The sequence below is a fragment of the Aplysia californica genome, unplaced genomic scaffold (assembly GCF_000002075.1).
Source record: "Aplysia californica isolate F4 #8 unplaced genomic scaffold, AplCal3.0 scaffold01102, whole genome shotgun sequence".
NCBI classification, from domain to species: domain Eukaryota; kingdom Metazoa; phylum Mollusca; class Gastropoda; order Aplysiida; family Aplysiidae; genus Aplysia; species Aplysia californica.
The window spans coordinates 102,166-115,820 of NW_004798372.1; the positions used below are offsets into that span (position 1 = coordinate 102,166).

The window sequence follows — 13,655 nt, forward strand, 5'->3', positions numbered from 1 at the left end:
GCCCAAATGTGTTCACTTCTGCGACTGATCACATGATCTCCAAATTGGACAGCTAGTTGTGTCATAGATCTGACAGAAACGTGTGGATTGGTCCCATCTTGCATGAACCACTGGTCATGGCGATCCAAGTGTCAGAGTCTCCCCAGATCCGTGCAGAATTTCTTCAGCACCTCGATATATCGGTCTGTGTTCACAGTTGCAACATGTCCGTCTGCGTCTTCAAAAAAAAAAGGACCCACCAAACCATAGGTGCTTAAAGCCACCGACACTGTACACCTTTCTGAAGGACAGGATATTTCAAAACCAGTTTGAAAACACTGAAATTATGAAACAAGCAATCCGTGATGAAGTGAGAAACATTCCGCGGGAACTGTGTTTGGCCGTCATCGAGCATTTCAAATGCGTTAAAAGATGTTTGGAGTCCAAAGGAGGACATGTGGAGCATTTGTTTTAGAAATTCCACAACAAAAATGTTAATTCTTTAATTCCCTAAGAGATGCTAAATATTGTTTAATGTCACAATGTTCAAACAAATAAATGTTATAGAGGAAAAGAAGACAAAAATCAAATCAATCGTCTCGTGACCTTCCTTGCGAGAGTGTCTTTTTTTAAATTGGCGCATTTTGCGTTTATGGGTGTTTTTTTCATTATGCTTTTCCGTGTGAAAATTAGTTTCTTCTGTATGAATTTTATGTCAAACAAATTCCTTTTGAATGAAGTTTATCTGTTCTAAATTTAATCTTTCTAGAACAACATTAGCGCGAGATATTTAGAAAAAAAGTTGTTAAGTTTTTTTTTTGGATCACCCTGTAAGTGGCAAAGCTTCAAGGAGAAATCATGCCAAGCCATAAAACAGCTTATTACATCATTTTTTTCAATACAAGTACAGTATAACCTGCTGTAATAGCCTCCTGTATAAGGCAATCACCTGTACAAACAACCACTTCCCACTCTTCATGTTTTTTTCTTCATTATAATGACACTGCCCAGGACATTACCAGTTTACAATTACAACAACCAGTTTTTCCTCCATTATGGGTGGCCATACCATTTCGACTGAAAATATTAAATGACACCCAAAGCATAAAATAAAGCATAGACCTCCTTACCCTAATTTGGACCAAGAAATCCCTTAAGTGCTCTTTCAGGGCATTGCAGTCTTGATCAAAACTGAAAAGGCCCTCAATGAAGATTTTGATTTGTTGTCTGGGGAAAGAAACCAAAAAAATTGTACATAAACCAAAGAATCACATAAGTGACTATCTTTTACAGATGAGCTCAAGTATCTTAACAGCTGTTTACTTCCAAGAGATTCTAAAATTAGTAATACTTAAAAAGCCCCAAAAATGTGATTCCAAAAAGCAAAGACAAGACAATGAAGCAAACATTTCAATACTCATTTGAACAACAACAAAAGAAGCAGTCAAGAGGTTTTCACCTTTTAACTCACTGGCTGCTGCACCTGAGGTGTCTTGGGAAAAATCGATAAACAAAGTGTTGCCATTACTCTTACCCCTTGGTTTCGAATTTCATATAATTTATTTTCTATTATTCGAAAGTGTTTTCGGGCTAGTCTTTACGGTTATGCAGCTGCTGTCCTTTATGAATCGATTGAGCATTGTTCCAGTTACATCCCTTGATAATTGACTTAGATTTAGATACAATTGGTCGCATTTAAGCACGGGGGCTATCCCGAAAAGTGCTGTTTTGAGAAAATCGAAGCTAAAGTTTCTGCCCCTTGTTCAGTTTCTTGAAAATATGAGGAAAGTTTTGTCTATAACCACACAAATATACACACCAATGAAACCAAACTTCTCCTATAGGTAGGGCAATGCCCACTTTTGGTGTAGGTCAAGATTTCTTGAACCCCCGAAATTTGGGTTAGCCAGCTCGTCTCATCCTTAAAAGCGACCAATTTCCCAGGCAACCCAAAACGCATTTGGACATGATTACAAGCGAAACTCCCTACATTTTCAATATTGATGACTCATATGTTAATGGGTCAGAACGGACCTAGATCTAGACTTTCCAAGTGCTGAAGAAGATGACAGCAATGCTGAGCCAAATTATGTAGAAGGTTCAGAGTTTAGTAGAAGCAAGTGAAAGGCTGTATACGATGTTTCATTGTTGGGTGGTGCTAAGGTCACAAATATTTTTTTTACAAAGGTGCCAAAATTTTGGGCACTCTTCGGATGTTGAGCCATAAAGTGCCCGCAGCAAATGAGTTAACAAATAATCCCAATTCCGATAAAAACCTGTCAGCAGTGTAAACAACAATCAATTCCAGCCTTACAAATTTGGAGCAGACCACTTTTCATTTGCATGTCATAGGAAATGACAAAATTTAAATACACCTCTCCTGTCCAATAAAGAACCTCGACAGCCACAGCCAATAGCTTCCCATCCCTTTGGGGGGGGGGGGGAGCGGGCAAACTTTTTCTAGAAGGTGCTCTTTATTCGTTCTGTTATGTAGGAAGCTGACAAACAAGGATCTTTCGGCTGTGGGTACATAACAACTTCAGCTTCTCAAAGCTGGTGCACACCATGTTTCTTTGGCATATCATAGGAAGATACTCACTCGTTCAGGTGTGGGAAAGCTGTCTTGAGCAGAGAGAGGAGGAACTCCTGCACATAGGCCACGTTCTGTGCCGCAGCCATGTTGGGAGAAAGGGGCACGGTGATCTTGTTGTGCTCCAGCAGGTTGAACATGTATGCCAAGATGGTGGCCTGCAGCGTCAGGCCTGGAAAAACGCACACACAGAGACAGTTTCAGTTTGAGAAGGAAAAAAAAGGCATTTTGACACAAAAATTGTCACATTTTGTGCAGGGAACTGGCAAGATAGACAGAAACGAAAGAGGGGAAATAAAGTAGGACCTACCAGCGGTATTCTTTAACCATCCCCACACACAAAAACCACAAGTCAGATATTTCCGCGACACTAAAGCTTCCACTTTTAACTTAAACCATACAGAGGGGTTGAAGGGGGCATCCGCAGCGGACGTGCATCTCACCTGCTGTGTGGGAACTGTCAGTGATAACGGAGAAGAGGTGCTGCAGAATGTCTGTGAAGTAGGTCTGGTAGAAGCTTTGGGCCGTGCCCTCTTGCCTGGACATCTCCTGCAGGAGCACGTACAAGATGTCAAGCCCTGTGTCTGCCACGTTACGCATTGTGTGCTTGAAGGCCCAGATGATTGAGTCTAGCACCAGTTTGAACTGAGCTGCTGGGATGTTCAACAGGGCTGAAACAAATAATTATGAAACATTTTGTATGACAATGTCCTTTCTATAGCAATTCTCAGCATGGTAAATTCTAGGTCTCTCTTTTCGACAGCCTTCAAGCAACAAAAAACTACAAAATCTTGGAATGAGGACCAAAGAACAATAAATTGAACCAATTGTAGTTTTGCAAAAAGGATTACTTTACAAACGAATTGACACAATAGTAGGTATAAAGGCACGGGACAGTTGTTCTCACATAAATCTTAAAAACTGAATATTACACAAAACTTAGCATACATGTATTTCTTAGCCACAAACATTTTATCTCAAACTATTAATGTCTAAAACATTCATACATTGTCAAGGAGAAAAGTGGCCATATTACACAGAGCCATTATATTATTTTTTTAAAACCCAAAACTAAGGGGTAAACTGGAAGTGGCTATTTGTACAGATGCTTGCGTTTTATACAAGTGGCTGTTAGAGCTCAATATACAAATAGTTATAAACAGCAACTAGATACTACTTACCTTGAAAACTGTGGGAAGTAACAGCTTGCAATAACAAGAAAAAGTTTGTTCTGTGTTCTGGAAACTCCTCAAAATCCTGAAATGAAATCAAACCAAATGAATAAGTACCCATTCTGACCACTAAAACTTTTCAGCATTGTCATAAATTAATCAAAAGCATCCCTATATCTTACTTCAAAGAAAAGCACTAAAAGCACTCTGAACCTGTTGGCAGTCTTGTTGAAAGGTACAAAAAAATCAGGACATGGGACAAAACAACAGCAAGTGAATGAGCAAAGGGGGAAACAAGTTTCCATTATCATTTACAGTAAGGCACAAAACTACGAAGGATACCTCACAACAATTAATAGGTTGACAAGGTAGACTGTAACAACTAAAGCTAGGCAAATAAGGACATCCATTCTAGTTGAAAAATATACATAAAATATCACTGCAAGCACACATGTGAAATTTACTTCGATGAACTGTCTCTTTCCATTTTTCATATATACTCTAACCACTGGATCAATACCTATGGTTTCAAAATGACCTGTCTATATTATGTCCAGCATTCAAGCCTATAAAAACATTTTTTTGAAACCAGCACATACGACGGTAAACCTCCAACATTTTAGGGACAGACCACGTTACCCTAACTCATTAATCTATCCTGTCCCCGTGCTTCTTTTTCATCATTCTTTTTTTTGGCAAGTGTTTTACGGCGCTCGAAACAGCATAAGGTCATATGAGAGCGCAGGAACACATCAAACATTTTGAGTTGGTAGGGAATTTTGCTTGGGTGGCGGCCTGAATTTAGACCACCAAGGGATCTTTAACTTGCGCAACTTGCACTCAGGACCTCCAAGATTTTTCGCCCTTGTCTGAGAAGGCTAGGTGTAGATCTTTCCTACCAGCAGATCAGGGGTGTGGCTGAAAGACAGCAGTAAGAAGGAGCCAAGGAGTAGCAGTAGAAAGACTGCAGAAAGAGTCAGGAGCCCAGAGGAGAGGGCAAAGGAGGTGAGGGGGTGGGGGCAGAAAGTGGAGACGAAAGCAGATGACAGAACATTACTAGAGAGCAGGAAAGGAGGTGAAAGGAGACCATTTTTGGGAAGAACAGTTTTCGGTCGCTACCGGGATTTTAACCCAGGACCTTTGAAAGAGAGGCGAACACCTTAACCTAGTGGCCACGAGAGCCCCCTTTCATAATTTTTACAAAAATGCATTTCAACAAATACCAAAAAAAACACCAAAAAAAAACAAAAAAACTCAGGAGAATATGGTAACCAGTTTTTCAGTACTCACTTTGTTGATCATGGTCAATGTACACTCGAAGAGAGCATCGAAGATTTGAGGAATATCTTTTGTGATGCATCCCTGAGGGAGAAAACAAAAAAAAGTTGTGACAAGTTTTGACAAAATGGACCGTCTAAGCAAACAAAAAGTAAACAACAGTATGGGGATCACTCTCATTGCAAAATAAAACAAAAACTATATTTAGAGAAACATAAAACTGCACAGAGTCCGTTGAAATTAACTAATATCAAAATGAAATTTGAAATTGTTCCAAGTCACCTTTAATATGGAAGTGAAAAACGTTTCACAGCCTCATTATGAGTCAAACAATTTAAGGTACAGCAAAGGAAAAGGGTGGCACCCTCCAACAATCCACATATCATGCCATATCCTACCTTTAAACTGTTGACAATGGTTGCCATTGTACTGAGTACCTCCGGTTCTCGCGCGGCTGGCACATTCCTCTGGTAGTCCAGCAGAACAGCTTCCAGAAGAGGCAGGATAAAATTCTCGGCAACCTGAAGCACACACCAAAACAATAACAATAGAAACATAAAAAGTAAATACAGGGAGGAGAATAAATACGGTTTGTGTAGCAAAAATCAAGGTATCTTCACCTATACAAAAAAACTACAAACTCCAGGAAAACCTAGAAACGGCCTCCGCCTGGGAATTATCACTGATAACAGAATATACACAAATTTTTCAACATAGAACCCATCAAAACTCAAAACCAAAAGGCTCAACGAGCCAGTCTGGACTATTACAAACTTTTGACCTGTCTCCAGTGCAATTTTCAGATTTATAGATGTGTATATATATCAATATATATTCATTGTACTTGGAAATTTGATAACATAAATGACAACATATCGCGACCTCAGTGCTTTCTTGTTGTATCTCTATTTTTTCATAACATTGAAAATGGGACTTCTTCTTAAGCTCACTCTTTGTTATGAACTGTTTTCACTGTAAAAAAAAAAAAAATGGAGATATGACAAGAAAGCACTGAGGTCGTGATATGTCATGTAGATACAAAATGATTATTTAGAGTAGCTATACTTACAACTACTGCAAACCCTTCCAGATCAAAACTTGGTATCAAGTCTCAAAGAAATCTCAGAGCATGAAACAAAAGAAACCTGTGTGCTCCAAGATCTTTCGTTCTTTTTTTTTGTGTTGTTTCAAATATTTTACTCTTTTGATCATGAAGGAGTCAGACTGCAACGACCCCTCCAGTCAAGGCAAACCTAGACTATGTGGTACTGCACCCCAGCAGAAAGACTAAGAGCTCAACAAAGGAACACAAACATGAAATACGATGTTGTTGGTCCCAAACATACATCTTCAATCTTTTTTCCCAAAACACAGTCAAGTGATAAGTGACATATACCACCTATGTATATTTTCTCTTCTCACCATCTGTGGGTCTGTTGACCGGTTGACCCAGCCCGAGATCAGCTTGAGAGTCTCCTTTTTCACTGTCCTCATGGAGCGGATCAGCGGCTGTTTGGTCACACTCTCTCCGTTGGTGGCGATAGCACTACTGATGTTCTCACTCATCACCTGGTGACACATGGTGCACATTTTACACAGGAGCTAATCAATTCATAGACTCATGCAGGATGGTGAGACAATTTGCTATGTATGCTGAGGTATGTGTTCAGAATGCAAAAAGGGCATGGTCTGGACTAGGGTGAGGGGCTGAAAAAGTTGGGTGTTAAAAAGTACAACAGTGAAAATACACCGAGTTCTAGAATTCAAATGATTGCACACAAAAAAACGAAAATCCCCTTCACATCGCTCTCTACCATCCCTCACCTTGTACACATTGAGCATGTCGAGGTAAATGCGTCCGAGCTGCACCACGTAGGGATGTCCCAGCGCCTTGCAGGCCCGCACATTGGTCTTGAGGATGTTAGCCAGCTGTTTGACCGCTTCTGGGTCCTTTAACACTTGCACATTGTGGGTGGCCTGGTTTATGATGCCATCCCACACCTGAGCACACAGCCACACACGGGGAAAGAGAAAGACGGATACTCATTAATATTACAGCATGAACAAGTCACTACAAGCTCAAAAAAGTTTAGGTAACATGCTTTATTTTATTTTTTTCAGAATGACTCAAAAAACATGATACTGTACATTAAAACTGCTTTTAGCATTGTAAACATTCATAGGGGATATCTGTCGTACAAGAAACAGATATCCAAAAATGTTACAGTCCGGTTTTCTTCAATTTGTAAGAAAACAGACAGCTTTTCCAAAATATAACAAACAGAAGAATGGAATATTTTTTAAATACAAAATTTCATGAAACAGATTTTTAAAAAAAAATATATTGATGCAAACATGCTTATTTGACTTCTCTCTGCTTAAACAAATCTTGACCCATGGTCCGGAAAAAAAATAACAACCCAGATGAGTCTGCCACCTAACAATCTCTGCTAGCACAGAACCCCAAGCCCTCACCTGGTTGGGCAGCAGCATGTAACGTTCAATGAGGTGCTCCTGGGCCAGTTGGTCTGTCTGCGCCCCGATCATGAGGCCGACGGCCTCGTAGAACGTGTGCACCTGCTGGGGCTGCAGGTCACAGATGATGGTGTTGATGCCGTTCAGGATCTCCTCGATGAAGGGCATCACCTCGCCCACCTGCACTTGCACAAAGTGGCGACGACACTTCTGGGCAATCTTGATGAAAGTATCGCACGCCATGTCTTGTACACCGTCATGGGTTTCTGAAAGGAAACAGAAAGGTAAATATTCAGTCAGAGGAGAAGAAAAACAAAAACTTCCTTTTTCAAACTAAAGACTGATGAGTAAATACAGGTGAAGGTGGGCAAAGGTAACAATCATTTTAGTTTCTTTAAATTTAACACTCCCGCCCTCCCCAAATTATATAACCAATTTCTTCTTAGTCAAACTAGAAGTAAAACATATTCACCATACACATTGAACACATCTAAAAATCAACAAAGAAAAATTTTTTTTTAAAAACAGAGCACAAAGTCGAGAAGTAAATGACCATTAAAGAGATACTTTTAGTGCAACACAATAAGGTCATATAAGTGCCGAAGATTAGAGGTGTTACAAGAAAGTCACAAACACAAAAAAGAAGGAGGGGAGATAAAGACGACAGATGTCTGACAGGAAAGAAGAAGCAAACCACACCACAGCACCCGCCAACCACCCACAAATAAGATACAACATCTTGATTTATACTCAGACCATTAACCTCTTCGCTGCCGCGCCCATAGAATTTACGGGCCTAAGACTGGTTGTTTTGATACCAATTATAAGGAAAATTACTGCTAAAATTTTGTAATTATTATTGGGGTACCTTCCCTTTATATTGACCTACTCCCCCCCCCATTTGAAAGCGTCAGATTCAGATTTTTAGCTCGAACAGAGGATTAGATCTAGATTCACCGCACAAAAAAGATTTACTGGCAGTAAACACAGATCAGCTTACATGTATATTTAGGCGTTGTATAAGGTAGGAAAAGCCTCTTTACCTGTAAACACTCACATAACATGTATTCCCCTTTTTTTGGTCTCAGTTATAAGACAATTATAAACACGAGCAGCGTCCTCTAAAAATTAAAGATTTTTTCCAACAGTGAGCCACTCACCATGCATAAACTCAAAGAGTTTGTTGACCACTGTTTTGAGGAACCTCCAGTGGGCCCTGAGGAAGCGTGGGTACTGGCCCACCACGTACATGATGTTGGAGGCGATGATGGCCTTGTTGTCCTTGCCACGCTTTTGCTCACACAAGCCCAGCAAGTCCTGCGTGGGATTCAAGAGAGACAACAGTAAAGACTTAAAGCACGTTCAAAGCGATACGCTGCCCTTTAATTCACACCAAAACAATTTAATGATGAGAGAATAGGGGTGCCACATAGAACAAATAACCCCACAGCGAAATCAAAATCCGTAACGTTCAATGTTCCCGCAAATACTAAATTTCTAGAGGTGGCACCCCTAAACATACCATTTAACCCCAAACAAACACACTTCTGAAACATATATATATATTTCTTATAGCGGCATGGCATTACATCTCAATCGTCAGAAACAATCTCTTAAAATGATCAATCTTTCTCGTGTCTAGAATCAAAATTATTCACCCATTTTTGTTTGTCATCGAGTTGCATTTTACGATGGCCACACTGCACACAACAAACAAAAAACTGCAAATTAGTATAACAGTGAAACTGAAAAGAATGAGAAGACCACAGCAGAGAACCCAGTAACCATCCTCTACTGATCGGAAATTTACAAGAAGAAAAAGAGGGAAAAAGAAAAATGTTTAACCCAGCAAACCACTAAGAATTAACTGCACTATGGAAGTACCATCCGCGGGCAACATCTCTCACCTTAATGACTGTGACCAAGAATCTCTTCTCATCATCTTCATGCATGGCACCACTGATAGAGCCAATGGCCCAACAAATCTGAGGAACAAAATGTACAATGCAGGCCAAGAGTCAGTCATACAAGTTCCATCAGTCTAAGTAAATTGATTTGGTTCAACAAAAAAACATGCCTTGAAACCATTTTAATTAAATCGAGCATATATCGACTGCTCGGTGCAAGACTCCGTAATATGTCACTTTTTACAAAGATGTGTGTTGGAGTCTTACACTAAGTGGAGGATATAATTATTGCAACTGCTTTCGCAGACATGTACTTTCCTTAAATCTTCTTTTTACAACAAATACTTTACAGCTTATCCAGGTACTGAAGTACACTACAGGTCCGCTGATTTTCATAACTGAATTCTCTTGATTAGATCTATCTAAAGCTGTAGAGAAAAATCCTGTTCCTCTTGGCCTGAACATAAAGGCAATCTCAGCATGCTTCAACCCATTCCCCTTGACTCATTTATATGAACTAACTACAGGGTCCCCACCAAATCCTGGACAATTTTTTCAAGACCCCAATTCAAGGGAAAAATCAGGCCGCTGCGCGTCAAGAATGATCCCAAAAAAAGCCAATCTATCAAAGATAAAAAGTCAAAATGTCTATAAATGAATGCAAATGTACATTTTGTAGTATTAGTCTCCAAACAATAGATGACTATAATACTGAGTGACTGACAAACCAGCTTCTCAATTTTCCAAGGGAGGGGCCTCATCCATTTTCCAGGAACACGTTACATAACAATGAAAGCGTGTGCTCCATTTATATCTAATATAATACATGTATTTGTTTGTGAATACACACACACACACACATGTAGGTACATTATATCCAGTTAACAACATGTCAGTGTGGCACTGGGATCTTGAGAGACTTTGATATTTCAATCTGTTCTTACTTATTTATATTTTCCCATCATCATATTAGCCAACATAACAAACTATAGACCCTATATAAAAAAATGAATCCTGTTTTGAGCCTTAAAAAAGACCTAGAACTAGAAAATCGACTGTCAATAACCAGTCTGGGTGTCCTGATTCATATAATAAACGTGAAGACGAAAACCATTGCTGCAACTCAAAGTAGAGTAATAACTAGAATGGCTCAAGTACACCTATTCAGTGTGAGAGGTGTAAGAACTGGGGGGCGGGCGCGGCGCAAGATGCAGTGACACTGAAAATCTGCCAATCTTGAACAGAAAGCTAATAAAATATAGATATAAATTACAATCACCCCATCCAATGAAACGCGAACACTTTAGTTCAATAACAAGGCATGACGGATCCTGATTCCACACAAGGCCTGCACCAACGTGCGCTCTGCAGAGAGCTCTAAAGTAGTACTAGTAGTAATCAAAATGCTAAAAATTTGCTTCCAAGTTCAGTTTTTGTCCTCTAGCGTTGCCTTCAGCTCCCCCCCCCCCAATCCCCGTCCACGAGTGTATCTTATAAAGGAGTCCTCTACTTCACAGCGCTCAGGCCGCCGGTACTCACAGGTTCATTGACCGGTCACGAGGGCGAACCTGTCAAGACGCTTGTATAACTCCTTTTTCTTTCTTTTTTTTCCACAAGCGACAGCAGAGGGCAATTTTTAATATTGATTTATTTTCAAGGAGACACACCGTTCATAATGCACAACCTGCATGTTACAAATGTTGCGTTATCTATCAGACTATTACCGGAAAATTTCTGGGCGGTAACGAAAGCAGATCTTGATTATTCCCGATCGAGCCTCGGTGTCACACATACACTTCCGTCACAGCGGTTCAATTACATTTCTTCTTTAGGATTCATCAACCATACAGTCTAGATAGCTGCACATTATACAGGCCCTATACTTTCCCGACTTACCGACCCATCACAAAATTCCCGACTTTTTCCCGACCTATCTCAAAATTCCCGACTTTTTCCCGATTTCCCGACCCTGTGGGGACCCTGTAACTACCATCATTCCTTGGATCCAGGGTTTGTTTTTGAACTCTATTATTTCCCAGATATGTTCAATTAATTAACAGAGGACACTGTGGGTAGGGACAAAATGTGAACATGTCTTCAGTCAGTATGCTTTTTGTTGCAGCACAGATATTTATCTCATCAATATTGGAAATTTAAAAAAATTTCTGGCCTTTTTATGTCTCTGCTTTGTCCTTTGTTCACTTTGTGATAAAACTGGTTTAAACTTCTAACTGGACACAAACGAGCAAAATAGTAACTTTACACAGAGATAATTTTTTGCAGTATAGAAAGAAATAATAAAAGTGTTACACTGAAAAAGATACTCTCCTTTACTGTAAAGCATGTGAATTCTTAGAACAGAAATGCACAGACCAGCAGACCACAATGACAGCAACAGGGAACGACAAATGAGAAGTGACTTACAGTATTTAGATTTTTCCACGACCATTCTGTGCCATTGACCTGATTGTGTAGTTTTTCAGTCATGATGTTTTCTGTATCGGTGTAGTCCAGATGAGTGAGGTACACTGAAAAGTGGAATCAAACTTCATGTAAGAATCTCCAATAAAAAATAGCACAACATACAAACTTTTCTAAAAAATAAAAAACAAGGAAAATCAACACCAAAACATACATTGTCAAACATAAACAAACTTCGAACTGTCCGCTTGCCACACCGATAACGTACAAAAAGAATCTAGTCTGCTATTTTCAATCTCTACTTTCCACCCACGCAGCGCGCAGAACGCAACACATATCCCCATGGACCAGGATACAGGTGCGGTACACTCTATATCAAACCGGCGCCGATCGGCGTCCCGTGGGGAAAAGGGACGGCTTCTTCCTGTCGCCCAATGGGGGCAAAGTGTTTTTTAAAAAACCAATATGCCCCAAAACTAAAGTTAAATCGAATATTTAATACCAATAACCAATTACATATAATTCACATGTAATTCAAAGCAAATTTATGAAAATAACCGCATTGATGTGTAAGCGGCTATTACGCTTTAATTTTTTCATTTTCTCACATGCTTTGTTATGTTTCAATTTTGAAATGTATAAATGATAAGAAAGAGTGACTTACCTAATGTTTCCCTCATATTTTTATACAAGTTGATTGAGTCTGTGTCTTTCATGAACTCCCTCACCACTTCCCCCTGGTCATTCTCCACCACAAGGACCTCCTCAGGTTTTGCCATTCGTGAGATCATCACCAAACGGACCTGTGAAGATTCAACAAGGTTTGTTCATGAACTAGATATACAACTCAAATGTAAGATGTCGACGACTCATCAGTAATCAGGACCAGGACATTCGTTTAAGAAGAATTCACAAAATCAGCAATAAAAATTAAAATGCAAATGCTAAAATGCCAAATAAAAACCCACATCATGAATCAAAGATGAGATGATAAAAGCTGTATACTGACATATCCTTGGTCGAAAAGACCTGCAAAACACATAACTGATAGTAACAATTGTAGCATACCGCGCAGATATACCTGATAAACTTTTTGAGTTGTGATTGATATTTAGCATGGAAACAGCCACATTTCACCAACATAAGGACAAGAACATCGAAAAGAAGTAGAGGGAGCTCACCCCACTACAGCCCCCGTCAATCTCCCGCACATAATTTTTTAAGTAACAAGCACAAATAAAGAAATGAAATATTGTTCTGCAAAACCAAGCATCCAGTCCAAACCAGAATATAACAAATGTTCTTGTTGAAAAATTGGGTCCATTTTCTTCCACACAATAAGCACAAAAAGCAGCCATCAACAATTATATTTCTAGTGCTGGTGTACTACTGGTCAAAACATTGAACATCAGCCAGAGAGACAATCCCACAAAGCAGGCATTAATATTTATGCAAAAATATCTAAGTGAAAATTACTTTGTTTTACTATGACTTTCACTCCCTTACTAGCCAAAAACAAAATACTCATGTGTTGTAGGTATGGTGCTAGAATCATCCCCTTCAAAATTAAAAAAACCTGCACTCACTTTTGAAAGCACAGGGTTATACAGTAATCTTCTGGCTGGCATCTCTTGGTTCTGATTTCGCAGTTGAGAGAAAATGAGTGGTGGTGATGATGAATCTGAGAAAGGATTTTCACGGTACAACTCCGAGGCCAGGGAGCTCCAATATTCCAGGCAGATTTTGAAGATTTCAACCTCCTCCACATGTGAGATCAGGATCAGGTAATGCAACGACTGTAAAATTCAGAACAGGAATATGTTCAATCGTTGG

At 39.5% G+C, this 13,655-nt stretch overlaps 1 protein-coding gene across 1 annotated transcript in view; it reads right to left on the minus strand.

Annotated features, from left to right (window-relative positions):
* Positions 1 to 13,655, minus strand: part of LOC101859060 (exportin-1) — a 30,722-nt gene that overhangs the window by 4,477 nt on the left and 12,590 nt on the right. The window contains exons 11-24 of the mRNA XM_005111697.3: positions 13,409 to 13,618; positions 12,487 to 12,625; positions 11,826 to 11,929; positions 9,402 to 9,479; positions 8,655 to 8,811; positions 7,495 to 7,760; positions 6,844 to 7,020; positions 6,442 to 6,588; positions 5,418 to 5,540; positions 5,032 to 5,103; positions 3,751 to 3,826; positions 3,013 to 3,240; positions 2,579 to 2,741; positions 1,110 to 1,206 (exon numbers count right to left, since the gene is read on the minus strand). Of these exons, the coding sequence (XP_005111754.1) occupies positions 1,110 to 1,206; positions 2,579 to 2,741; positions 3,013 to 3,240; positions 3,751 to 3,826; positions 5,032 to 5,103; positions 5,418 to 5,540; positions 6,442 to 6,588; positions 6,844 to 7,020; positions 7,495 to 7,760; positions 8,655 to 8,811; positions 9,402 to 9,479; positions 11,826 to 11,929; positions 12,487 to 12,625; positions 13,409 to 13,618 (2,037 nt within the window). The remainder of the gene's footprint in view (positions 1 to 1,109; positions 1,207 to 2,578; positions 2,742 to 3,012; positions 3,241 to 3,750; positions 3,827 to 5,031; positions 5,104 to 5,417; positions 5,541 to 6,441; positions 6,589 to 6,843; positions 7,021 to 7,494; positions 7,761 to 8,654; positions 8,812 to 9,401; positions 9,480 to 11,825; positions 11,930 to 12,486; positions 12,626 to 13,408; positions 13,619 to 13,655) is intronic.